This window comes from Bombus pyrosoma, linkage group LG4 (genome assembly GCF_014825855.1).
Source record: "Bombus pyrosoma isolate SC7728 linkage group LG4, ASM1482585v1, whole genome shotgun sequence".
Taxonomy (NCBI): domain Eukaryota; kingdom Metazoa; phylum Arthropoda; class Insecta; order Hymenoptera; family Apidae; genus Bombus; species Bombus pyrosoma.
Genome location: NC_057773.1, coordinates 13,340,153 through 13,367,411, shown reverse-complemented (window position 1 = coordinate 13,367,411; position 27,259 = coordinate 13,340,153). Strand labels below are relative to the sequence as shown.

The window sequence follows — 27,259 nt, the reverse complement described above, 5'->3', positions numbered from 1 at the left end:
TAGGCTGCGAAGACAATTTTGAAGCGAGTATTTGGAAGAGGAGTATTTGAAATTCTAATATATTGAAATTATCGAACTTCAGAAATTGGATGGATATTATAATACTTTTAATGTTGATTGGTTAAGACGAGCACGTTGAATATGATTACGTTATAACGTTATGAAAAATTGGCCGAGATGGAGTTGGAATGTATGGCATGTTATTATATGTTCTAAAACTTATTGTTTATTATTTCATAGGTAGCAAAGATTTGCCAAATCTTCCGGTATCCCCAATCGTTAAACATCTCGTCAACGATAATGGAACTCCGCGAACAACATCGAAATCCAAAGACCATACGACTTTCCTTCCCTATGAATTTCACGAAAGAGCAGAGTATCTCGTGGCACGAGAAAAATATTTCCCCTTCGTACGGGCGGCGTATGAGCAAACTTTCCTTCCTGAGCAGGAACATCATTGGATTTCACGAAGCAACCCCGTAGACATGACACGGGGCGACGGTAAGCCAAAAGAGGGGGAGTAAACTCGATAGGACAGAACAGCGGCCGAAAGATGCCGTGGCTCGAGAATCAATAAACTCTCGGAAGGCGCGCGCGAGTCGTTTCGTATACACACACAAGACCGCGCCCATAAACTTTAACAGCATCCCAGAATTCGAGTCGACTCTGCCGGCTCATAAGCTTGATGAATGAACTTTCGAATCGCGCCAGTCACGATAGAAGTCGACGGATTAACCAGCGTGCTGATAATTTTCGAAAAACGATCTTGACCGGCGTTAACCGCAGCCGTAGCGGCCATTTGTATTATAAAGCTGCAGGGAAAAAGATTTGGATAGACACATTGGCCCGCGAAAATATTTTATGTTAAAACCGCGACAAGATATAGAAGAATAAAAAGAAATTCGTTCTAATCAATCGACTTCCTTTAAATCCTAAAATATATCAAAAATTTAACGACGACCCCATTAAACGATTGTCAACAATGAAACTACACGAAGAATTTTTCCAGGTAAATCGTCAATTTTAAGACATCATCAATTTCCACTAAGGAATTACTCTTCTTTCGTACGTTCTTCCAACCCTAATAAATCAGCGACAATACACGCTCTAATTATTTGGTTGTCTCTGCGATTTGTCGGCCGTTGGATTTTTGCTTAATGGAAGTGTACGTAATTCGAGAAGCAAGTTGGTAGACGCGATAAATCGAATCCAATGTTTTCCACTTGACAACCGCTTGAACAATGGCTCCCGTCACGTCATCCAAGCAATAAAACCTCATCAAATCACGACCCCTCGCCACCGCGTAAGCTTCCGTGCACGGCTCAATCTACGAAAGCTTATATAAATGTAATGAGACCGTGACCGGGGCTAGCTCATCAATCAAGCCCCCACCAACCGACCAGCTTTTACCTCCCCAACCTCGCATTGGCCACCCTTGATCGTCTTTTCTGTGCCACATATACGTTTCAGCATTATATAGACACCCCCGAAAATGCTGCCCCATACGAGGTAATCCCATGACTTAGCAACGGCCACTGAACAATCGGATAAGCGCGATTCGTTTCGTACGAGGTGGCCACGCTGTTAGCCTATTTTTTTTCTTTCAATACGTCAATCTTGTTGCTGTTTGAGATACAGGTGGGCGAAACGTATCTCTAAAGACGAGTTTAACAGCTCGATAGACGAATTTATTCAGAGAGAAGCAATCGTTCGTCTATCTTTTTCTAAAATAAATAATATACATTAGTAATAATCATTTTCGTAATAAACTAAAGTTAATTATTGGTGAGACGATTTCATACACGTACAAATTCATTGATTAATATTATAGATTTATGGATGAAACGGCAGATTGTTCGTACAAATTTTTGCGGGATATAATAAAAATAAAACGGAACAAGCGGAAAAATCCTCTTTTTAAATTTTACATTCGCCTTCGTGCTACATAAACGTTATGTAAAACGAATATGCTTGTAATTCTGAACAAACGACGCGGGAGATTGTATTTTTAAAATTTAAAACCAAATATATTTAGTCGAGAGAAACACAAATATCGATGTGATTCGTATTACTACCTGAAAACAATACAAAAGATATCTACACGTTTTTCAAAGTAGGAATAAAACGATATTTATCGTGAACAGTTTCGGTTATTTAGAAAATAACTTCAAGCATTGCGTACAAATACCTGTTATACGAAAGAAAACTAGATAAACGAACAGAACTGAAAATAAAAATACGGCATTCGCTGTATTAAATTGAATACATCTTCTTAATCGATACAATAGAAAAAAAAAAAAAAATTAATAAATTTACCGTCAGAGTACGTTTTACCGAGAAATAAATTTTCGACACGATTCCCAAAAAGCTTTCCTTAGTATCAACGCATCGTGTCGCTCAGAATTTACATATTCGTGCGAAATACTTACATCTTTTAAATCTGTATCTTATTTATTCGTCGCTGTATTATTATATCGCATACGTTACTATACCTCTGCGTTGGTGTCGTATCATTGCAACGAATTATTAATTCTCAATTATCAAATACCAACAAATATAAGCAATTAAAAGTTCTGTTCTCGCAGGCGAGCAAACTCCTACATATTTCTAAAATCTCGAGTTCCCTCCGACTTTTTCAGAGCATTTCGCCTTTATGAAACCGTAATACCAGAAAACCCACTGCCAGCCATTCACGGCCTCGTTCAGAAAGCTCTGCAGTTACTCGAAATCAGCGTTGATCCAGCGATACTCAAAAAACTAGCCGAGCATTGAAAAGTCGTTGCTCGCGATCAACGAATCGCTTGTGCCTCCTATCGTGATAAACAATCTGCGTTCGAAGCCACAGTTACAAACACATGTGTACAACGTGCACATGTATGTAAGTACTTACACACGTGCGCGCGCGCACGCACACACACGCGAGTCGGAACGTAGCGAGGCGTCGCGTCGCGTCGGCCCAGCAATTCGATTCGTAAGACGGGAGACGTCGCGGTCGGAGAGAAGGACGAGGAGGCGAAGGAGGAACGTCGGTAGAAGGGAGAGAAGGTCGACGGTTGTAGGGTGGAGACGACGATGGTGGTGGAGAACAGGAGGAACGAGAAGGGAACGAGGGGAACACAGAGGGAAGGTTGGCCGTCGGTGAAGAGAGGGGAACGGCAGAGGAAAATGCGGAGGTGGAGGTGGAGGAGGATAATATTGATCCCCTCGTAGCCCCGCCCCTCCTTGCCCAGCCGACGCCATCATTATATTATCCACCATCCCTCCGTCTACTCGACATATGCGCACACCTACGACCTCGAAATCTACGGGACCCCTGGTCCATGCACGACTACGCGTTGCTCTTTCCTTCCAAGACGCATCTTTTCACCAGAGTAACAGTATTTGTGTATCGAAAGTAGAGTTACAGTTGATAGAGTATAGCTTTGCCTCAGAATCGAGTACCGGGCAATTTTATCTCGAGCGGTTATGGCGCAAGTATATGGTTTTGTAAATGTAGCCTTGCTAGTAGTATGGTGAAATTGAAAGATCTAAATACTTTGCCGATGTACGGTGGTTCGCGTAAGTTGCGGATGTTTCCAGTTAGTCGCGGCCAAGGTGTTATTTCATGCATGTATTCGTTTAAAAATTGGTTTCTTCCTTTTATATAGGTCTCAGAGTATACCTTCGTATGTACCACTTTCGAGTGTGTTCTTTATCAACGTAATAAAGTCTGACTGTGCGAGAACGGACATATCTACTTACATCCCATAGGTAATAGGTACAGTAGCTGACGAAAGTATTCAAACATTTATAGGAAATTCCTGTGGTTTTTTAACTGCGTGTGTTGTACGAAACTTTTTGAAATTTCATTAGCAGTGCAGTGCGTGAGCTGTTGTAACGTGTACCAGAGGTAAGTAGACACGTCTGTCTCTGGACAGACGAGCGTGAAAGAATAATTATTTTTATGTGTGATCTCTCGTTTCAACCGTATGCCAAAGAACTGAGAGACTAAAGGGAAATTGAGATATAAAATGTTCGAAAATTAGAGCAGAATTAAGTAGGTATACGTGTAGTGTGATTTGGCTTTTGTCGATGAATTAATATCTTTTTGCGGCGAAAATACGTAAATACGACAACGTCAGAAACTTTGAAACTTTTGAAAATATAATTGCCTTCGGTTTTATCCGATTTCGACTGGCTGTTCCTTAGATCTTGTTCTTTACACTTCGTAATGGTAGTAGAAACACGTTAACGAATATGGTTATTTCACGACGGCCAAAGACGCCTGGAGACAGCACTTCGTTAAAAATAAATTTCGCGAAGAAATCTCGTTGGATAACGGGGAACTCCGAGAGGATTTTAGGACCGTGAAAATCTGCCCGCTACTTATTCTCCTGATGCCGCTACTTTTTCAGCTCTATACATCTTTGACGAGCTCGAAGGGACATCACTTTGGACGATTGCCGTGGCAGTTTAGAGACAGCCTGCTTGTCGAGCATTTACGAAGATATTGGCTCTTGTATCCCATTTTTCAAATTGTTGGTGTTATTAATCGAGAAAGGCGTAAAAAATGGATGATAAAGGTGGAATGTAAACGTTTAATAAATACAACGAATACATATCAGACTGAAATATTTACTTGCACCTCGGTTGAACTTGAAAGAATTACTTTTTAACTCTCCGAGAGTTTTTTATTTGAATATCTCAAACTTTGAAATATTTATCAAGACATCCGTTTCTTTTACTAATTCTAAAAGGAGAATGGTAGAAAAATAGGAGATATAACTCAATAGGAGTAACTGCACCCTATTCAAGTATATCTTCATGGCCAAATATTCTCGAATGAAGAACCGTATCCACTAGGATACGGCAAAGAAGCATCATGGCTCCTAGCACAAATTCTTTTTATCCTTCGTCTCATCCTCCAATTCTGCAATCGTCTTTTTTTCCACACTGTCCGCCATCCTGGCCGCTTTCATGCATTCACGCGTGCTTATACCACTCTCGTACGCTCCTTCCTTCCCTTTTCTTCTCATATTTTCGCTATTCCTCTTCTCACCCCTTTTCGTCCCTCCCACCTCCAGAACAGGCAGTCTCAGTTTCCAACGGTACCGTCTCCATAAATCTCACTATAACGGCGAGATGGATCAGCCGGAATGGCTACATCCTACGTAGAGGGAGCCAGTTCGTACTTGTATCGTGTTCACGTGAATATGTGTGCACGGTTGGTCGCGCACGCGCGCGTATATCCACAAGAATTGCTATGAATATGCGGCTGCGTGCGGTGAAATCGCGTTGTCAGGACTGGATATGAGGGAGGATCGCCTTTGGTCATCGTTCAATTTCGTAATTATGAAAACTCTTATTACAGAAGAGATTTGTTATGTCTGAATATCGACTGTATCGAGAGAATATCTCGTTGTTGGTAATTGCATGGAAATAAAGGTCTATAGCACATTTTGCTCAAAGTGGAGCTACGATTGAGCGAACAATTGTTCGAGGTTTCGATTTTCAGCTTTAATCACATTGGCTGTTTAATTAAATTTCAGTAATGGAATACTTTGTACTTAAGAATCTATTGCGAAAGAATAGAAATCGCTATCATATTCGCAGCACTGATTGATTAACATCGAATGATTAACACGATCGACAGCAGAGGTAGCATAGCTTACAAATTTTTGGCTGCGTATGCCGCTTACATAGCAATTTGATATATAAAGTATTAGATAAATATAGTACGGAAGAATGATTTCTCTATACGATGTTAAGGGCCCGATAGATCTTTGTAGATTTTGTTCAAATGTTTACGGAATAACTTCGATTGATGAAGTATCTCTAGGACTGAAGGGAAACTTAATTAATTAGATTTAAATGAGAACATCTATCATGAAATCGCGTGACAGTTCCCAAAGTTTCAAAATGCCGCGGACAACGAGACAACTTTGTTGGATCGTAGCCAAGACGACGAAACAATCTTCCGGAAGACGACAGCGCAAGATCTGGTTTAGCGAATAGTTTGAAAGCATTTTCACGTAATTGAGAATACTCGCAACTATCGAGACTATATCGAACGCAACATATTACGATCCTTCTAAAGACCTAAAGGAGACTATGATAGTTACCCTGTGTTTTTGATCAAATACTTTGCTTTTTCTTAGAAATATCTGATCTTCCACAATAACATGGACGTACAATTTTAAGATGACTATTGTAAAATTCATACGATTCGATCGATTTCATTGAATAAAGTAGAGATTTAAAATTTAAATAGCAATAAAATAATTAAACGATAACTTTTTAATAATTGATTTTTATTAGTTTACTAAAATCATAAGTTATTCGATTTAAGTACTATTTTATAGCAATTATACTACGTCGAAATATAAGTTGAATGTAAGAGAGATTGATAGTACGAAACAAAATGTATTTTCAATCTTCCAAATTGTTTTCGTGCTAGAGATAGACAAGTGCTAGAGCGAAAGAATACTAGAGCTAGAAAATAAAAAAGGAAAGACAGAAATAGATATTATCATACATATCTAATCTACTAGATCTATTAATTAATGAAGCGCCGTGCTGTCGGGTCATTATCATTTCAGATATCTAAGATTGGTAACGTTTAACAAAATGATCCTAAATTAAAACTTGATATGGACCAACGAGTTTATAAATGAATTTTTTATTATTCAGACATACTGACTAAAGGAGAAATTGTATTATGAACTACGCATTATGCGAGCGAATACTATTATTAAAAAAATGTACATAAACCGTATAATATGTTTTATGTTTGTCTACATCGTCATACATTAATATAAATATACATTAAATATAAATATAAATATAAATATGTATAGTAATATATAATATATTTTACAAATGATTGCTGATTATTTACAAAATTTCAATGAACTAGAATGGAAGAAAAAATCAAAGAAGCATCACATATTAGTCAATAAAATACAATACAATTCTATCATTATAATTTACCATTCGCAGTTGACGTATCGATATTCCCTTGTGCCCGATTGTTTGCGAATTTTTAGCGAATCGAAAGAAAGAGACGAAACCCATAGCTTCTTCAATTACCCATGGAGGATTTACAAATCAAAGATACACGATACGATCGACACGATATAAAAGATGTCATTACAATTATATTACCCATAATTGATGGTACTCTTCATGCGTCGATAAAAATAAAAAAAAAAAAGATTGAGATTAGTCAGCGCTATCGGACGAATTCTTGACGGTTGCGACCAAGGGGAAAGGATTGGGTAAAAAAAAAAAAAAAAAAAAAAAGAAGAAGAAAAGAAGGGAAAGCGACGGAAGCGAGTATTATCGTTTGTATTAAAGTGGTCCGGAGGGCAACACTGAACGATACAAACGGCATATGAGCCGGCGTACGACATGGAATGGGAAGCCAGCTAGCTCTCTCTTGGTGTGAGCAGTTTTATGGATTTTTTTTATCGTTGTGGTAGTGGACTGTACAGCTGCAGCCAGTGGGATTCGGATATTCAATGTTGGCGTACCTGTATGGATATTAAATTAACACCCGTAAGCCGCGAGTATTAACAACTTTGCAAAAGATTATACGAGATTATGAGCTCAAGCGGAACACGTGATTTTTAATGCCGTGTCCCAGCTAGCTCTCGTGCTTCCTCCATTCCTTTGTAATTTATAAATAGTTACGGCTCATTGCGTTACGCGCGCTATCGATTCGCGTCGAATTCAATGCATCCACCCCCTTTTTTTCTCTTCCGTTCTTTTCCCTTCCTTTTTCGTCTTTGTTTTCTTTCGTTCCGCGTCCCAACAGTCAGAAACTGTATCTGTCTCTAACGCGATCGCTACGAAGATTGTCTGGAACCTGTCCCCGCGACGAAAGGGTTTACGATGGATCTGTTTCTTTTTTGGCCTGCACGTTGTTCCGCAGGAGTTCGACCATTATTCGATCCGGGCCAAACTGATTTCCAGTAACAATTGGACGAATTTCACTGTTACGAACTACGAACAGATTCTACTCGATCTGTGAAGTAAAGTAATAAATTCGAAGTAGATTCAAATTTCTGTGTTCTCCTTTTCGGATTTTTCTTCCTTCAAAAATCGTTCGAGGACCGTACGTAGCGTTCTAAAATTTGTCACTCAAAGAGTAATTATTGAAAATATTTTGTTGTTTCTTATTCTCACTGCAAATGCGTGCAATTAATTCATATAAAAGATCAATCGTATTTGGTTGCCTTATTATTACTCCATGTGTCTATACATTTATATTTTATTCGCATCAAAATTATAAAACATTACTTTTAATGCCACAATATATTGCCAAATTATGAGTCGTATCGAATTTGTAAAATTGATTTGTAACTTGTAAAATTTGGTTGTGACGTTTATTAGCCACCTTACTTGCTATACTCATGAAAAAATCTATTAATACTCGTAATTTATGAATTAGTAAAATAACGCCTTTGCATTTATCCCACTCCTTTCTGAATCAACTTTTCTACGTATATATTAATGTTTGTAAATAATGATTTTGTGGTTCGTGCAAGGATTTTCAACGTCACTGATTAGCGATTATGCCTACATATTTTCGCGATAAGAAAGAACTTCGTGAAACACTTATCACCGGAAGGTGGATTGATTAGTTGCAATTATCATTACATCTGTGCCATTTTGAACTTTGAATTTTATAAATGGAAGATATGAAATATCTGGCGCAGAATGTGATCTTTAATCGTGTAATGTAACGATGTGTTCCTTTCTAGTTTATCAACTGTAAATTATTCCACAGAATGATAATCTAATTAGATTCATTAGATCGCTATCTCTCAGAGTACAAGCGCGTGTAGCTGATTAAATATATTTGAGAAAAATTTCTCGGCACGTTCGTTATCTTTCGTGTTAATGTTTCCTATCGAGAAATTTATTACTTTACGTTTTGAACGTTTACGATGGTTTGTAACGATCGTGGAAATAATACCCCTTAGTCAAATTTGTAAATTCTCCGAAAATTTGTTATTGTACAACTATGTTTGCATTTCCATATCTTTTACGCGTTATTTCGCTCCTGCTTCTTACTTACTTCATCCTTGATGCGTCAATGAGAGAATCTTTTATTTTTAATTCATTTTCCGGCAGATATTTTTAATCCTTAAATCGTCCAATAATAGAATTTAAGAAACTTGAAATTTATTCGTTAATGGCACGTTTTACCATTCAATTATTCGCTTGTCCTTTACCACTATAGCTATACATTATGTGCTTTCAGTTTCTTCTCTTTCTTCTCATTTTAGAAACACGCTATATTAGTACAATAGATTCTCAGTTATTATATTTTACTTCGGCCATGAATCAAATATTGTAACACGAATCTTATCGACTAAAGATACCAATATCATAATCATAATACTGTCTATTATATTAACTATCCATGTATACCAGCCGACAACGCTAAAATCCATATCAAGAAATCGTGCAAATTTAATCGGTCCTCTATATATACGGCCAACGTTGGTTTTAATATCGGACGATATTCCGTGGAGCAGCCGCGGAAAATAAATCCGGAAATTCGATAACGTTACTTCGGGACTACAATTCACCGTAAAAGGTTAATATTCACGCTGGTAATCCAGCAACGGAATATCGCAGATCACGCATGGCGGCCTTCGACGTTTTCCAACCCCGTCCGCAACGGTATTAACTTCGCGTGCGATTTACAGCGTACCAGCTCGCAATCGATTTACTGTGCCTCGAAATCTCCGATACAACCATCATATCGTCTCATCAAAGAATACGTTCGCTCGAATTCACGAAGTTGCATTCACAAAGCGAGAACTTTCGGTTTCGCGGATCACCGCGCGGCAAATCCGACCTTAAAAAGAATGATCGATGTTGTATCAAACTATTACCTGTACAACGTTTTTGGAACAATACCTCCGTCTTTAAATGATTGTCAGACGTGTCTTTTTTGTACCGAATCACTAGATTTCACGTTCTACAAATTCGATATTATGCGAATGGTATAAACAATTTTTTCGTTTTAAACGGCGATTGAAGGTGTTTGTATGCACCGAATTATTAAGTCATGGAATAATTTTAAGGTATCCGTGGTTCGTGAAAATTTTAATGCTATGTGGAACAGCAAGAAATCTCGATGAGAAGAGCAAGATATTTCAGCATGTCGTTTTAATATATTTCAGACTATTTTACTTGACGCTTTTAATTCAGTTATAAGTAACATTTACTTTTTGTATCTATGAAATAAAGTAAAATGTACAATTCAATTTCATCAATGAAATACTTACATGAATGCGTCATTCGTATAATATTATACATATAATTGAATAAATACTTTATAACAAATTATTAAATGAACATATATTATATATATGCACCTAACAGGTATTTAAAAAATGTACGAATATACCCTAAATTCTACACGAATACCAAACTTTTATCTTCCTCCAACTTCAAAAGCCTGCATGCAATCGCACTGAAAAAGTATCCAACGAAATCCCGAAACCAGACTGGCCTCGGTCGCTAAAAATTGTTTTTCCCTGCAAAAGTGTGTCTGTTGCGGTGAAAAGCGGGAGGGCTGTCCCTGAATCAAACGAAGCGGCCGAAAAGCTCGTCTTGCTTATCCCTAAATCCCGCGTATCACCGTAACAGATATCCGCGCCATTACAGGCTCAATCACTGGCCCGTTAATCTGGAGATCTTTGCTCGGCCGCAGCAAAGGCTTCATAACGCGAGAGCGGAGCACCGGAATCAGGCGGCGTTCGCCGCGAAATCCCGAAGACAGCCGGCGTTGAGCCTTTGTGCACACGAGAACTTACGAGCTGGCAAGTGGCGGGCTCGGCCTGCCAACAGCTGGTTAGACGTTAAACCCCGGCGTATAACCGGAATTCGCGTTGGAGCGCGACAGTCGTACATGGCTTGGCGCGAAAAAGAGACCGAGACAGAGAGGTAAATGGTGAAACGAAGGCGAGTCGCGGTTCATCCAGGGGCGGCGAGAGAGAGAGAGAGAGAGAGGAGGGAGGGTCAAAGCGTTCGCATACCGGATGCAAATCGGTCTACGGAAGAGATATGCAACCGGACGACCGCAGTGCAGTACGGTGCAACGCGTGCATCGGAATGCAACCGGCCGTTGCAATGGCAAAGGTAATAATTGATATATAGCGATGGCATTGGCCGCTGACAGCCGCTAACCCGGCCGAATACGGATGACACCCGGTAATCCTCACTCTCATACCGGTTAGTGTCCACCTATATTCCGTGGCGTCCCATTTCCCATTCCCATGGCGTGTAAGCTCGGCCCCTCTCGTTCCCTCTGCTCGTCTATCTGCCTTTCTCTAACCCTTCTATCTCCCGCTCTCTCTCTCTCTCTCTATCTCTATCTCTCTCTCTCTTTGTACATTACGCGTGTGCGTTTTCTACCTCGCTTTAACACTGTCGGTCTCTTGTACGCTTCCTCTGTTCCTCCAGCAGGTGTACCAACACACGAATCAGCGACGTGTGTCCGTCGCGAGGGTGGTGAAAGAAGCGAGAACGATACCGAACTGATAGAGGTAGATAGGAACAGTGGGAATGCACCGAGAGAGTGGAAGGGCGGCAAGAGGAAGGGGCTGCAACGAGGGTGAGATAGAGAGGGAGGAAGAAAGGGAGAGATGCACGTTTGCAGTACTATAGCGGAGGCTGCAGCATACAGAGAGTCCCGTGCAACGACGCCGCCACGCGGTGTGCGGTGCAACCATACTAATCCGCCGATGGATTTATGGTCTTAATCACCGGCGGATTATCTCGGACAGCCGCGCTCTGCTGCCACCGACCGAAACATACGCCTGCCTCTTTGCAGATAACTCTACCCAGCTCTCTCTATCCTCTCGCGCTTTCTCTCCTCTCTCATCCTCTCCTTCTTTCTCTGCAACCTTGCACGCCTTGCACCCTGCTTGCACTGTGCCTTCCTTTTTCTATACTTCTTGGGACTCGTTCTGCAGGCACAACGTCTGCATCTGGATCTTTTATGCGCCGGAATAGACTGCTGTAATTGAGGAATGTGAATGGACGGAGTGGCGCCGAAGCGACGGCAAGGTGAAAATCGAACCCGTCGAACGGATGGAATTTGTGGAATTTCTTATTCGTCGGTTTTTGCAAACTGACGATGGTCAGGTAATTTGTGAAACTGCGTTGTTGCGGAATATCTCGCGGCCGAAGGTTGCGATTCTATTGAGTCAATCCTTTAGTTAGTTCATAATGATAATCCTATAGTTAGTGAAGTGACTCAAGATTTTGAGACTTTGAATCTAGTCGCGTATTTCAACGCTCAAAGTTATTATACTTTTAGTTTGATAATTGCTCGAGTCACAATGTTATTCTCGGCCGGCGAACTTCTTATAATAAACTTAACCGATCGTCTTGGAACGGATTGCCCTTAAATGTAAACCTACATATATTTTAACGCATGCCGAGATTTCATTTAAAAATTGGATTATCTAGTTTTGAAACTACGTGGGTATATGAGAAACATATAAATCAGCGTGAAAAAATGTGAAAGCACCGGTAATAAATTTCTGCTGTTGCGATATAAATTACGCAGTGATAAAACAAATAGTATAAACTAACAAAGAGCCAGTCTAGTTCTATGAATTTTTATAATGCAAATTGTTTGCTATTATATGTGAATATAACCTTCGTATATGTAGACTGTTATACGCTTTTTACGAACCTATATTGTCGTTCGTTTTACAGAAAATAATCGTTGTATCGTTTATAATCCTAACGTAATTTGTAACGCAAAAGAAAAACCATAAATCAAGGAAGAATGTAATTTTACGAACGAGCAGTTTCATCTGTTTTATAGCAAACAATCGCTATAAAAAACGCTACTACTTTCATCGTAGCACACCTGACCAGTTCTACTTAAATTCAAACGACTCAAACTTGGCTAATTCAAACTTGACTAATTATCACGAAATATCCTATCAAACGAATGGAATCAGCCTGTTCTTTCGAACGATTTCGCCTCAGGTCGTGAGCCACCCCATTCAGATATCGGTTGAAATACCGGCAAATCCGTGGACAAAATAGATAAGCTTTCGCGCATTTATCGGCAAGCATTAAATGTTGCGTCGGGATTAATTAAGCGTAATGCCGCGGCTAGAATTGACTAAATGCGTCGGAATCGGTTCGCGTAAATTCCGCCGTTTGCAGGTTTGTGTCACGTAGAACTTTCCACCGAAGGACGACACAACAGCGCGAAAGCGCACGGTTGAATGGATCCGACAAGGATCGCGGTTCCTACCGTAGACACGATTTCGCCTCGCGTTCCAGGCTCGACTGACGGGAACACGTACCGTGCTTTGTCACGCGCGATTCGTGTGATAAATTGAAAATTTTGAGAGTAGTTTACCCATAAGGTTAACGCGAAGATTTCAGGGTTTTTGTATAGCGACTTGCGAAAGTAGGAAATTTTTCTGTATATACGGTGATTGCAGCAAGTATAGGCATATATCTATATTTTATACTATAAAGTATATGTTTATCGGGTTCTAAATTTCATCATAGTAACAAATATGTGTCGCGAGTGTGAAAGTACTGCTAAACGATAGGAAATGCAATGTACTTGGAATTTGATCAATTAATATATAAATACTAGTAATAAATATAATTTATTACAAAGTAGCCAGCACAAATTGCAGTACAAATTAACCATTTTCTACTTGCCCTCTTGGTTTCATTACATACGATTACGTTTTTGCAAGAATGAAATATATTCTCGGTATTTTCGAAACTTCTAAACGATATTCTGAAGAACTTTCTCAAACTGCTCCTCGTTATGAATTATTTTTTCCTTCGAAGAATTTGAAGTATCGAGAGACCATATTAAAAGACCGTACAAAACTATTATTTTTCTTCTTTTCTGAATTTTGGAATGTAATAACCCGTCACGAGTAAGAGGGTATAGTACGCGCTATGCTCTAATATCAGTTTTCCTGTAACGTTTTCCCGTAATTCTTTGCTCGATGATCAACTTCGACTATTGTTAATCGTGCGTCAAAGCCAAACGAAAGAAAGCGAGCAAAGCGGTGTCTCGATGAAAACGTTAAAATTCGCGAACGCATCGGTGGTTCCACGATAGTTGGGATCCGCAGAATTTTGGTACATGGCGTATAGCGGCGTGGCGGGAATACCGTGCCATGCTCTGTGTGGTTCTATAAATCCAGAAGGGCTTACCGGCGCAAAGCTTCCCTTGTGAGCTGCGCAACCTCACGTGACCTCATACCTGCCCACTTCCATCCCTGTTTCTCTTTCGATCCCTATGTTTCTCGTCCGAGCTCTCATCCACTGATATGACCGTTCCTAAAAGCCTTGCTGAAACGCACGAAACCGCGAGGATTGTCAAGTCGAGAAGCATGTCCCGGTCGTTTGATCCAACTCAAATTGTGGAACGAGACGTGGATTCGTGTCGTTTGCTCGCGTTCTACCCCGAAACGACTGACGATGAATTTTTTCTTCGTTCACGATACAGAAGACTTACTTTGCTCGTCCTTTCGATATTATCTTTCCTTTCACGATTTCTCATAACTTTCGATATTTAAATTTATGAATTTATTTGCTCAGTGTAGTGTTCTTTCTCTTCTTTTTCTTTTTTTTTTTTTTTTAAGAGCGCGATGCGATGAGTTAGATAACGGAAGATTGTTTTATAACGTGTTACGGAGTTGTAAAAGAGTTTTATCGGACTTGTGTAGGTACGTCAAATTGGTTAAAAGGTATAGACCTTTGAAGCTTACAGACTCTGACGATCCTTACGAAAATTACCTTCACAGAAGAATTTTTATCTCCGCGAAGTTTCCTTTTTAATTATTTGCAAAATATTTTTCCAATAATTATCGATTTTAATATAGATACGATATAATGAGTTTAGTCATTTTTGCGCTACAAATCGCGGTATGACGGAATGTAATGTTTGATAAATATATAGTTAACCGAAACTGTGGCTTAGTCCGATCGTACGGAATGAATAAAATCGAGCGACGTATTTGCATTAATTGAAATTAAATTACCTTCCAGAAATCTACAAATAGAAAAGTAGAACGTATACTATGTTTTAATAAGCAGCTCGCCACGTATTTGATTCCATTGGTTTCAGATTTTCCATCATATTCGTATTTCTCACTGACTAACGTTTGAAATTCTCGTTGTTGAACTTCACACATCAGACGCGTAAGACAAGCAGAAAAATTGACCGCCTACTTCTCGAAAATATCAGGTTCGGTGGGCAAAGAAATGGCATTTTCCGGTCACGAGCCATGTCTGCAGACGCGAGACTGGCGAGACCTCGAGGTATCGGCCAGTAAGAGCATGAATTGTTGCCTTTGTAATCGATACTTCAACGCATCAATGCGCCCATTGTAAGTCTCTGTTGCTACTTTGATCAACTCGATTTCACGTCACCCTGATTCGTGTTCGAGCTCTGACTCGGATCTTTCAGAATGAGTCGAGCAATTCCGTTCACACCGAGGAAAAACAATGCATCGACGCAGATACATGAATTTCCATTCTCCAAAACTTGTTTGTCCGAAATTAGATCGATAGACGTTCGCTCAACCGGTGATAACGCGAGAAAACGCTGATAGCGATGCGTTACCTTCACGCAATAACGAAAAATTCATTAAAAATTGTCGATTATCTGTACGATTATGTGTCTTCCGTAACAAATAATTAGTCACGAAATCGATAGACTCGTTGATGGAAATTTATAGAAAGTTTAATTCAAATACAAGTCTTGCAAATATTTCAAATGATCGCGATTATTTAGCACTCGATGAAATTAGATTTTTTGCAAAGTGTCTGGATTCGCCGATTAAACAGCGCTTAATATAATATTGATTAATTATTTAAATGAGTACTTTCTTATACTGCTCTCTATTACTGATAATATACGAATATTATTTTGCTGTCAATACAAGTTGGCTTATTTCTGACTTATATATTGTGTTTGTGATACTAGATGACATTTTTTTCATCTAGTTGTCAATCTTTCGTTATGATCAAACTTCGTTCTAAAGTATAGGAAAGCTGTCACTTTTTGATAAGAATAGAATTCCATATTACGTATAGTAAATTATGGAAGTATCGCATCTTAACTTTTAACTCTCGTAATGGTTATTTAATATAAGTATACATATAAACACTGCGTAATAGTCGTTTGCTATCAAGCTGCATCATGTTTCGCAATGTAAGATTAATTTTTTATTTGTAGCGCTGTAAGCAAGATAAACTCGCTTAGTCCCCGAGTATTCTAGTGGTGTACTGTAAATCAATCGAAACACCAGTCGTTCTTTAAGTACCGGTTGAACAATTAGCAAAAATAAATGTTTCTTTCTTCGCAGCCAAAATCCCCTCCAAAAAAAATTTAAACGATTCGAAAAAATATTCATCCTTCCCTCTGCAAGAGGCGTAATAAACGAAATTAAAAACATTCGATTATCATAAAGATATTATTGAAAGTAAGAATTTAATCAAAGAGCGACGAAGAATATTCTTCTTCCAGCAAAGCGCAAAAATGGATTTCTCGGCAATATCGTAGAAGAACGTAAGCAATTCGTAGACTGCGAATTTTTATACAAAATTTGAGAAAGTGTACAGAATGCATGTAATATGCAGAGATCTGTAAAATATTCAAAGCGGAGTAAACGTTACAATTTTTCAAAGATGAAACAAAATTCCGTTTACGTTCTTTTCTTTTGCTTATATTCGCGAAGATATAAATTTGCATAAAAGTAAATCGCAGTCCATTAAATTAGGAATAATCGTCACTCACCCTGACTCGTGGTTCGGGAAGCTTCGTGAACAGACCTATCTCTTCCCTGGTCGACATATCCGGATACCGATTCCTCATGAACAAGGCCTCCAGCTCCTGAAGTTGTTGGGACGTGAAATGCGTCCTCTGCCGCCTTTGACGTTTGTTCTTCTTTCCATCCTTATCGTCCGCGTTATTTACCCCAACTACACCATCCGGAGAGACCACCCCTCCACCGGCGCCCAATTCGTGTTTCACCTCTGTTGGTGTTGCAACATCTGAAACGTGTTAAAATATCACATTCTCTAGAAAACCATGCCACTTATACTACGAGAATTCAATGTACCTTTACGATTAATAAATCGAGTCTCATAATTCTAAATAAATCACACATTCGACGTTGTAACGAGGGAAATGATGTTTCTCGCGTGAAACAGCAATATGTGAGTCACTCGTTTCTTTCTCTTGTTTCTTTATTCCACTTTTTTCCACTACGATATTAAAAAGCTTTCGTAATTAATCAAATATATCGAAATGTTCGTGAAATTAGGGCACATTACAGACCTTGTTAAATCTTAATTTCGGCAAGATCCATCGACAAAATATTTAATAGCGTAACTCGTCAGATATCGAGATACATAGGTATATTATACTACATGTGTGCAACACTATACGACGTGACGATCATGGATCGATTAGACCGTTTGATCGGTAATCTCTGCCATGGCTAGACCGTACCCTGCCGTCCGAGAATAACACGAATGTGTTTGTCATGACCGTGACAGTGACAGGTGAGGGTATTTCACCCCTGACTCCGCAGGCAGCAAATCGCCAGCTTCCCTTACTCGTATTGACAGCCGTGTGATCGATTACCTCTTTTTTCAAAGAGCACCGCTATCACTGCGTCTGATGATGCCGCTAACTATCTTCTAACTAAGACGACCATTTCTATTTACAGAGGTAGCTACCCAACATGAGGTCGCTCCGATACCAACTAAGTCGCGTCACGAAGAACGTTCGACTTTTTTTTTTATCACCGTGTTTCAATTTATTCAGTATGATCCTAATCTACCTAGGTTTGTAATGTCGTACATGAAGTTTTACTGTTCTCGTGGAACAAGATATTTTAGTCGTATGACAAAGAGTACACGTTACCAGCGGTTGAAGGAATAATATACTTTATAGTACCATATTGTATCGTTAATTGCCTTAATACCGACGCTATCGTTGGAAAATATTGGCTTCGTGTTTCATTCAAGATGGATTTAAATTCGTAGAAGAAACGAAAGATTTCAGGTTCGATTCGGAGTAAGTTCGATCCCGTCAAACAAAGACTAACAAACAAAGAATTTCCAACGCGCTGCAACTATTTCTCAGAAAAGGAGCAAATAATTGTCAAAATATATCTAAAAACAAGATATATAATCGTGTTAGTAAAAAGTACGAATATGAAACTTTTAAATATTTATGAAAGAAGGAAAGAAAACAGGGGAATTCCCCAAAAAGGAATTATAGTCAAGAAATAAAGTTGATATAATCATTAGTTATACTTACAAGATGCTAAATCTGAGTCTAAACAAAGACATAAACTTTCAAATCCTTTCCTCTTTCAATCTTATTTCCGCTCGTTTTCCATTCGCCAATATCCAAAATACAGTTACATCGTTCTTCTTACTCGACTCCTTAACGCACAAATTTTTCCTCAGTTTGGCCGCAATTTACAATGAAATTTCCCCATGAGAAAAGCAGTTCAATGAATAGTGCAAATGAACGTACAACGTATTCTTTCTTCGGGTTATCATAATCCTAGTTTCCATAAAGATGGGTCCCTAAAATAATCGGCTAAACTAGAAACAAATTTCAGCGATATCGAAAGAAAAAGAGAAGCTCGTCGATTTATATCCAATAAATTTCAGGGAATTAATACGGTCCAAATGAGAGTTACTGATCGAAGTATGTGGAATTCAAACATCTTTCTCGGTTGACTGGCGCGAACGAGAGCAACGTGCTGGACTCGGTCGAAGGAGCACGAGAGGCCTCGCCCTCGTCTCGGGATTACAACGAGTGAAGTGAGATCCGTCCCCGGGGTTTGTTGTTAACCAGGCCCGTAAGACTCCGGGAGATATTTCAATTTGCAGGGATTTGGGGCGGCTGCGAGAGTGCCGGCTAAGTGCCGAACAAACCTGCAAACAAACGACGCCAGCATTTTCCTCGTCTTTCTCCTGCTGCACCCGACAACGGCACTCTCTGTTATCATTTGATTTCACAGTCGTTCGTGAGACGGCAGCTCGGCATCGTTTCCCGCTGGAATCTCCATGCTATCCTACTTGATCGATGCGCGAACCTTTGCCTTTCCTCGCGCAAAGATGACACGCGACTCTATGTATTTGTATTATTTATGTATGTATTATTTGCACAGCAGTTTAATGGATTGAGAATATTGTGTTAAAATAAACTTTTCAGTTGATCGATTCAGGTTACGTAAGCGTATCGGAGAAGCGTGCTGTTTCAAGATTTTTGTTAAGAAGAACGTGTTTGATCATGATATTAATACAAAGTTTCTTGGCTTTGGATCATTTAATACACGATTACGTTTTTGTTGATAAAAGCTAGATAGTATCGTTAGGACGAAGCTATATAGTAACGTTGCACTAAGGAAAATCTGTTATAGATGAAAAAGTGGATCTTTCAAGACAAATTATGTTTAAGATAAATTCGATAGTTTCTTATTCTAGATCTTTTGTTCTTGCTTTCACCATCTCACGTAGTAAGTAGATACTTGCTCGGAGTTATTTCGAAATCTTAAAACGGTCCATCTGTAACATGTCTGCATTATCTGCGATAAACATTTTCATTCGTTGAATTATTCTACAGACCTGTGAAGCTGTTAAATCATGTCTCTTCGACAACTTGCACGTACGTACATCGACTAATTCTACGCATACTAATTCCACGAACTACGAATTCCCCTTACTCGTCGAAAATAACCATAAACGAGGAAAGATCATGCAGAAGCGAGCTAAACTATCTATCTCCTCTGTACCACTCTTGGTTACGAGCTATTCTCGTTAACTACTCCGCATCTATTGTCTAAATACATAGTCTACATCGAAATCCAACAATTTTTTATCGAATTTCTATCGTTACGCAATTTCCACTTAACTGGAAGCAAATCACCTCGAAGACAAACGAATCTAAGCGGAACCACTCTATCACGAAGAAGCGCAACGTCGACGAGGGTTAACGTTAAAAAAAAAAAAAAGAAAAACAAATTGGGGAAGAAAGGAGAAACGTCAAACGAATTGATTTAGTGAAACGAATAAACAGGGATGAAGGGGTTGCGATAGAGAAGTTGCTCGTAAAGTGGCGAGGCGTACCTTTTCGAATATCCGGCCTGTGTGTCGTGTTCGTGCGGGACCTAGGCTGTGCGGTAGAAAATCCACCGGAGGGTGTCGTGGGTGTCGCGCCCGGTGTACTGGGGTTGCTGCCACCGGGAGTGTGAGCTCCGTGACCCGTCAAATCGAGCCTCGCCAAACCCCCGGTCACCTCGTCCCGGAAGTCGCCCTGTGCCCATACTGCAAAACGCATCACACCCTCTTGCAACATCGTCTAAGCTCTCCGCAAGCTTCGCTATTTACTAACTTATTTCGTTATTAATCCGAAATCCCGCGTGGTCAGTTTCCGCCCTTCTAAGACGACAAAGGTGTTTCCCCGAACGGCAAAGTGGGAAGGAAGAGTTACAAGGCAAAGGTTTGTCGAATATTCGAAAAAATGTAGACGATCCTGCCCTTTTGTCTATTTTTCTTATCTTCGCTCGTCTTTCAGTTTCTTAATAAATCTTCTATACCGAGATATGCATTAATTCGAGGTAGTTTTATTTGATTTCATCTTCCAGAGATCTAATCGCAAGATTTAATCGAACATCCTGATCGCCAACGGACGTAGAATGTTAAACTACACTTTCTCCTATTCCTCCTCGTTTTATCCAAACAAATTTTCTCTTTTTTCATACTTATATATCTTTCTCTTCCATATTTTTATCCTGCTTAATGAATGTTGGGCCAATACGAGTCAGTCTTTTCCATGCTACGGTGTACAACATTTATCGACTACTTCACTCGTCGATGTTCGACAATTTTAGTAAAAAAGCGGGAATCGTTCAACTGGTATCGGTCGTTCATTTAGTGCGGCGAGAAAGAATGCAACGAACGTTACGAGTAAACTACATACACCGTAACTTCCGAAGGCACAAAACTATCGAACAAGCACAGAAACACCTAGCAGTCTTTGCGACTGATCAACGACAACAAAGGGTGTCGTAGCTCGCGTAAAAATATTCGATTCACGCTGACGAAACATCGTTTCGAATGGCAGACTGGTGTTTTCGTTTGCAACAAGCGTACGTGAAAAATCGCGCGTATAAAAACGCACTTCACAGCCCGAGAACCCCGACGAAGCACTATTTTGTCTCGTAATTAACAGCAGCATACTTTTGCCTCGCGTTATTTATTCACATTGGGTGCTTCACTGCCACAGGAAAATAAGAAAAAAGAAGAAAAGGACAGAGAAGAAAAGAAAAGAAAAAGTTCGTTGGGCTGGAACGAGTGGTAGTCGAGAATAGGGCTGGCGAGAGTGAGCTGTCGGTGGTAGCCAGCCAACGGAGAAGTTAATCGGCCAGGCCGTTTAGTTTCGCTCCGTTTAGTTATATTTGGTTTCCACGGGGGCGGCAAAGGAGGAGGGAGGCGGTTCACAATTAGTCGGCGCGTAACTCGGCCTCTGATTTAGTGTCACAAGCCAGCCACGGACCACGAAAACGCGCGTGTCACTCTTCCAGGATATTGCCAACCGTGTTACGAGCTACTGCGCGTGTTGGCTGTCTTCGAGACGCAGTCCCAGTGAGAGACGCATGTACCGTGTAGACCAACAAGGATATTATTCGCCAACGTTTGAAACGTAAAAACAGGCGCGGACCGTTTGCATCCGCGAGATGCGACCTTAAATACTCGAAACAATTTGGCGATTTGGATAGTTTGTCTCTCTAAATGCTTCAAGTATAGTTTGACTGAAGAAGATTCATCCTTTATGTGTATTAGTATCTCGTACTAATGTGTTATCCCTTTTTGTGGTAGTTACATTTTCTACATCTTCTGGGAAGACTCTGTTTTTATATTCGTTTTTATATTTTATTTCTTCAACAGAGCGACGAAAACATATGGAAAATAAGCTTCCCAGAGGAATAAATTTATAACTGTAATTTATTGTTTCGTTAACTTAATGTTTCGTATAATCTCCCTAAAAGGGTTGCTGTTTACTCGGTTCAGAAATTCTATTACAAATTCACTATCGTACAGAGTATTTTTTATTTATGAGTTTCAATGTGCAATTTGTATCTAAATCGATATTATACGTATGTTCTAAAAATATAAATATTGCGTATCGAGTAGGATTCGAGATGTAGATAGCGAGTGCGTTAAAACTTAACAAAGGAGCGAGTAAATGCATGTATCCAATTATCTGAATACCATTTAATTAATTAGATCAATGAACGCAATCTCGTTGTACATACGAATTATCAATTTATCTAAATTATTCGGACAAATAGAGTTGCATTTTATAGTAAACATTGCACAGCTGGTTTGGTCGATTAAAAAGGATAATCGTTAATTTTTGAGAATGAGCACGATCGAGACGTTATACGAGTATAGCCATGTCTGGCTCGCAAATGCTGCGTTGTTAATACAATCCGAGAAAAGTTGTTTCGTTTAGAAGGAAGCGAGAATATACTTTATAAAGTGGTTTACGATTATTTGAAAACAACTAAATTTTGTTAGAAGCTTAAACACGAGAGAAGATCAAACGTATCTGTCAATTAATCCTTGGCAATTATTCTAAAGTTTAGAATTTACTTACAACGTTAGTAGTTATAATAATTGTTGGAGAAACTATTATAACTCGTAAGACAAGCATCGGTTGTTTAAATATAAATACGGTTTTATCATGAGTCTGGGTACAGAAAATGATTAAATACTTTTATAAATCATTATAACGTTCCACATTGTAAATTTTAACAACGCGTGAACACAACGGCTGGCTGACGTAAGCACGTTTAAAAAGAAAATGAAAATGGAACAAGAGATAGATGGAGGAAAATAAAAAAAAAGGAATTTAGGAAGAGGATCTATCAATTTTACTCGTCCTTAAATTATTAAGTCCGAGCCCTACGATAAATATGCTATGATATAAATATTCAACGAAATCCATCTTCGAGGAGTAAATAAGACTTTATCTTCTACCAGTTACCATAGATATATACATCATTTCTAACATTTACAAAGCATTGCCATCTTGTCCATCTCCGATTATTCGATGTTGCTCGAAAACACTGTTTCTCCCAGGAAATACGCAGTTAACGTTGTACGTATAAAACAATAATTTTACAACGTTGCTTATCGCGATTCGCGATCGATATGATCGAGTCGATTCATATTTTTCACGATCATCGTTGCACAACGACCCCTGTCTTCATTAAACTGACTCACGTTCTTTCAACATTATATACACGACGCAATGTTAACAATATTGAGTTGTTGAATCGATGCAGCGGTCGATAACATTGTTATCATTTTCAAGTGTTTTCTATGTATTAGGAACGTTTGCTCCGTCATTGTTCTGGCAGATGAATAATTCCGTCAAATTCGCCGATTGGTACGTGAGAAACGAAGACATACGAAAAGATTTAAAAATTCCAACAGTCAAAGAGGAAATCGCCAGATATGCAAAAAAGTATAAAGAAAGACTTGCAACACACGCAAATCAGCTGAAACGAATAAAACAATAATAGAAAGAAGACTGAGGAAGAAGCATCCTGCAGACCTCACAATAGAACGATAAACAATCTGGAAGATGGAGTCCCGCTGGGGGTAACCATCCACGTGCTATATTTTACCAATTTTACAAATTGTAAAATTTAAATAAATAATAAATAAAAAAAATTCGCTGATAAAGTTGCCTCTTAAATAAACTGCACGAAATAGTTTCTTTTAATCTACGAGTCTGCAAATAGATCGGTTGCCTATTCGATTGGTTAACGCGGAGAACACGTGTAAAGTGGTAGGAATGGCCATACGAGGATAAGCTTCATCCTGCTGATGCGATGGTTAGGTGGTTTGTTTGTCAAGGCCAGTCCCCTAGGAAAAGCGGCCGTGCCGCAGTGATGTCGCCGTTATCGGTGATGTCTCCTCGGTAAACAGCATCTGAGAGCTCGAAACATGGATTCCGTGCTACTTATCACGATCCACGTAACAGAAGAATGCAAACGATGTAACACGTTGTAAATAAACGGCTAACAGGCGAAGGGACAGGATGATGACTCGTCGTGAGTTGGAGAACAACTAGCAGCTGATTTCGATACGTCGACGTACTTTTGTGAAAAGATAACGCTCTATAGAACTGTTATAAGTTCTGTACGACGAGTCGAAAATCACGCAGACGTGAGTTAAGACTTTAGCAGTTAGAGAATGTATTTAACATACATTTAAAGTGTATTTAACATATAGGAGATAATATAAATAAGAAACAAATTCTTTGGATTCGAAAAGAGCAGCGTGAAAGAATGGCAAGCGACAATTTATAAATAAATAAAATATAGAGTAAATAAATTTAGAACGATGGTAGGCTAAACAAATAAATCTTCCGAGAGATGAATAAAAGTTTGAAAAAAAAAAAGAAAATGGACGGCGATTTACAAAGAGATGAAGAAATTATAGAGAAAAAATTAACATATCGTAGATAAGTAATGCGAATTAATCGTTTCTTCTGGAGGAGTATTTATTTAAAAAAATCAAAGATCTCAAAGTTCGAAAAATTCAATGCTGTTAAAGATTTTCGACGATATTATTGGACGCGTTAAATCCTGAAATACACTGAAAATATTGAAATGGAAAAAGAAGACACGATATTTATTTTTTTTTTTGTTCTTTCTTAAATTCTTTAAATTCGGGATTTCGGTTCTTAAAATAATAAACACACGACGCACGGTGTTTTCTGTCACAATTACCTCGTGTAGATTCTATTCTTCGCGCTTGTTGTGCGATCGTAAACATCTGAATAATCCGGTGCATATCGGGTAACAGGGAGAAATTTCGAAATTGACGAAGAACACATAACGTTACGTCGGTTCACCCACTAAAAATGTATTTTTCGTTGCTGTTTTGATAAAACCAGTGTACACCACTGAAACTTCCTCGTTCCGAAGTTTGTATATTATTTCAAGATTAGAGTTAATCTTATAATCTACATCCTGATCCGACACACGCTATTCAAACGGCCTACTCAACCCGCTGAAATTTATAGGGCCTCCATTTTTCACGTTTCAATACCTTGCCGCTCGATGGTGTAGCACGATCTATTTCGTGCATAAGGTTCTCCTTTCCCGAGAAACGATATCGCATGAAAGAAATTGTTGCAATAAGAATCGCAAAATGTACCGGCGATACGTAGAAATCGAAGAATCGAACGTGTGCACGTTGAAAGGCATGTACAAATATTTGCAAACGGTATATTTAGTTCGAAAACGTTGTTTTTGACAATTCTGGAGAATTCGAAAAAGTCGTGGCAATATGAAATTTGTTGCATATCTCTTCCAAGAGTTTTCTCTTCGTCCATTTATGAGGGATTTTACGCGAAGAAATTATTCGCCGTATTCTTCAAGATTGAAGAAGATATGACAACACAAGCATGATAAAGTATTAGATTATGTAACATGTACAAACATAATACATTTGTCTTTAACGAATCGTTAGCTTCTTCTTCGGTAATAAGAAAATTGCACGACCACAGCCAACATTCTCTTTGTTTTATTCCTTTCTATTCAATTTCAATTTTTCCTTGAACCACCAACTGTCGCGAATAATTCTTTCTTTCGCACGGGCCACTCTAATTATACCACTTTATGCTATCAACGTGAGATGATAGAATTAAGACAGGCAAATATTTCAAACGCGTATTAAACTAAAGTATCAAAGAGTATCGTAGGATTGGCAAATGCCAATTGTACTATATTGTGAAAATTGGAAAATAAAGTCAAATTATAAACGAATTTTTTCGGCGCAAGCTCGCTGTAGGATAGAATCTTCATTACGAACGAAGGTTGAGAATGTTCGATTTGATCGCGTATGACGTTCGAAGACAAAGAGCTATTATGACTGCTTCCTATATATTTTGCTCGATATATTCTCCAATATAGTTCCCACGAGATCTCCTGCAGAGTTCTTGGAGGCTTAACATGTCGTATCGTTTGACGGTTCTACTGTTCGTTGCTATGGATTCGTGGCAGAGTTACACGAGACGTGAAAACGGAAGATCCTCGAAGGGCGAAATGTGGCCAAAAACTATCCTACCCTTTTCTGTCAAACATTCGACATCTATATTGGTCAGTGGCTCGTGGATATTTCGTTCTGTCCGTTTACCAAGAACATCGTATATTGATCCTGGATTCGCGCGAATTTCAACAACGATATAGAAATGGAAAATATTAAATGCGAGTGTTTCGGTATTAATCTGAAAGTATAGTTTAACAAGGTATTGTGATGTATATTGAATTACAAGTTATACTTAACACGGCAAGGAAAGTGGTATTCTCGCGAAACTTTTATATTCAAATTACAAACGTCTTGTAGGACGGCGAGGAAAAACGAGAATGTAGCACAGCAAGGAGGCAAAAGACCAAAAGTGGTAATAGTGTGTAGTGATAAGTTGCAATAGTTTTAGCCATTAGTTTTTACCTGTTAGAGATAGAATAATCTAAGGGAGTGTAATACAACAGAGCAGATAAGAGGGGAGATTGATATATAAGGAGCAAAATAAGTGTAAGAAATGTAAAACTGAAAGATAAAATAATAATAATAATAATAAATGTCTTGTACCTAATCTATGGAAATATTGTTCAAGTATCGTTGGGATATTATTCATTATCGCAGTGCACGATTATAATATTTGTGTAATTTACGATTAACGATATAATCGTTCTGAGCAACAAAATAAATATTCTTGTCAACTTTCTTCTTCTTATAAAATATAAATACGTCTGAATGGAAGGAAAATAATGCTCGTTAGTAAAATCATGATTAGGATATTTCTGTGTTTTATAATCCGTTTCATTCGATACTTGTTAAACAATATATCGGTTTACTGTTTTTTTTTTTTTTTTGATATTAATAAATTCCAAAAGTTTCGTTCCTTTAAATATTATTATGCACTATACGCGTTAAAATTTGAAAACATTTATTTCTATCTTCAATTTTTCGTTCGGTGAACCCTATCCATAAAACTTTATGGAGTACGAAAACTTCTTTTCTTCTTTCGAACGTGCTACTATAAAATATTCAAATTTATGACACTATAATGTAGTTACCAAAGAAATATTCACTCGAAACAAAGGAATTTATATTCAGTGGCTTATCAGTTCGCGATACTACCTTT

General features: G+C 38.7%; 1 protein-coding gene across 7 annotated transcripts in view; it reads right to left on the bottom strand.

Annotated features, from left to right (window-relative positions):
* Positions 1–27,259, bottom strand: part of LOC122566573 (pituitary homeobox x) — a 46,347-nt gene that overhangs the window by 3,837 nt on the left and 15,251 nt on the right. For 2 of the 7 annotated variants that reach the window (XM_043724028.1, XM_043724029.1), the window contains exons 2-3: positions 20,158–20,355; positions 16,802–17,058 (exon numbers count right to left, since the gene is read on the bottom strand). In XM_043724028.1, coding sequence (XP_043579963.1) covers positions 16,802–17,058; positions 20,158–20,355 — 455 coding nt within the window. The remainder of the gene's footprint in view (positions 1–16,801; positions 17,059–20,157; positions 20,356–27,259) is intronic. The other 5 variants (XM_043724031.1, XM_043724032.1, XM_043724034.1 and 2 more) reach the window with 3 other exon arrangements.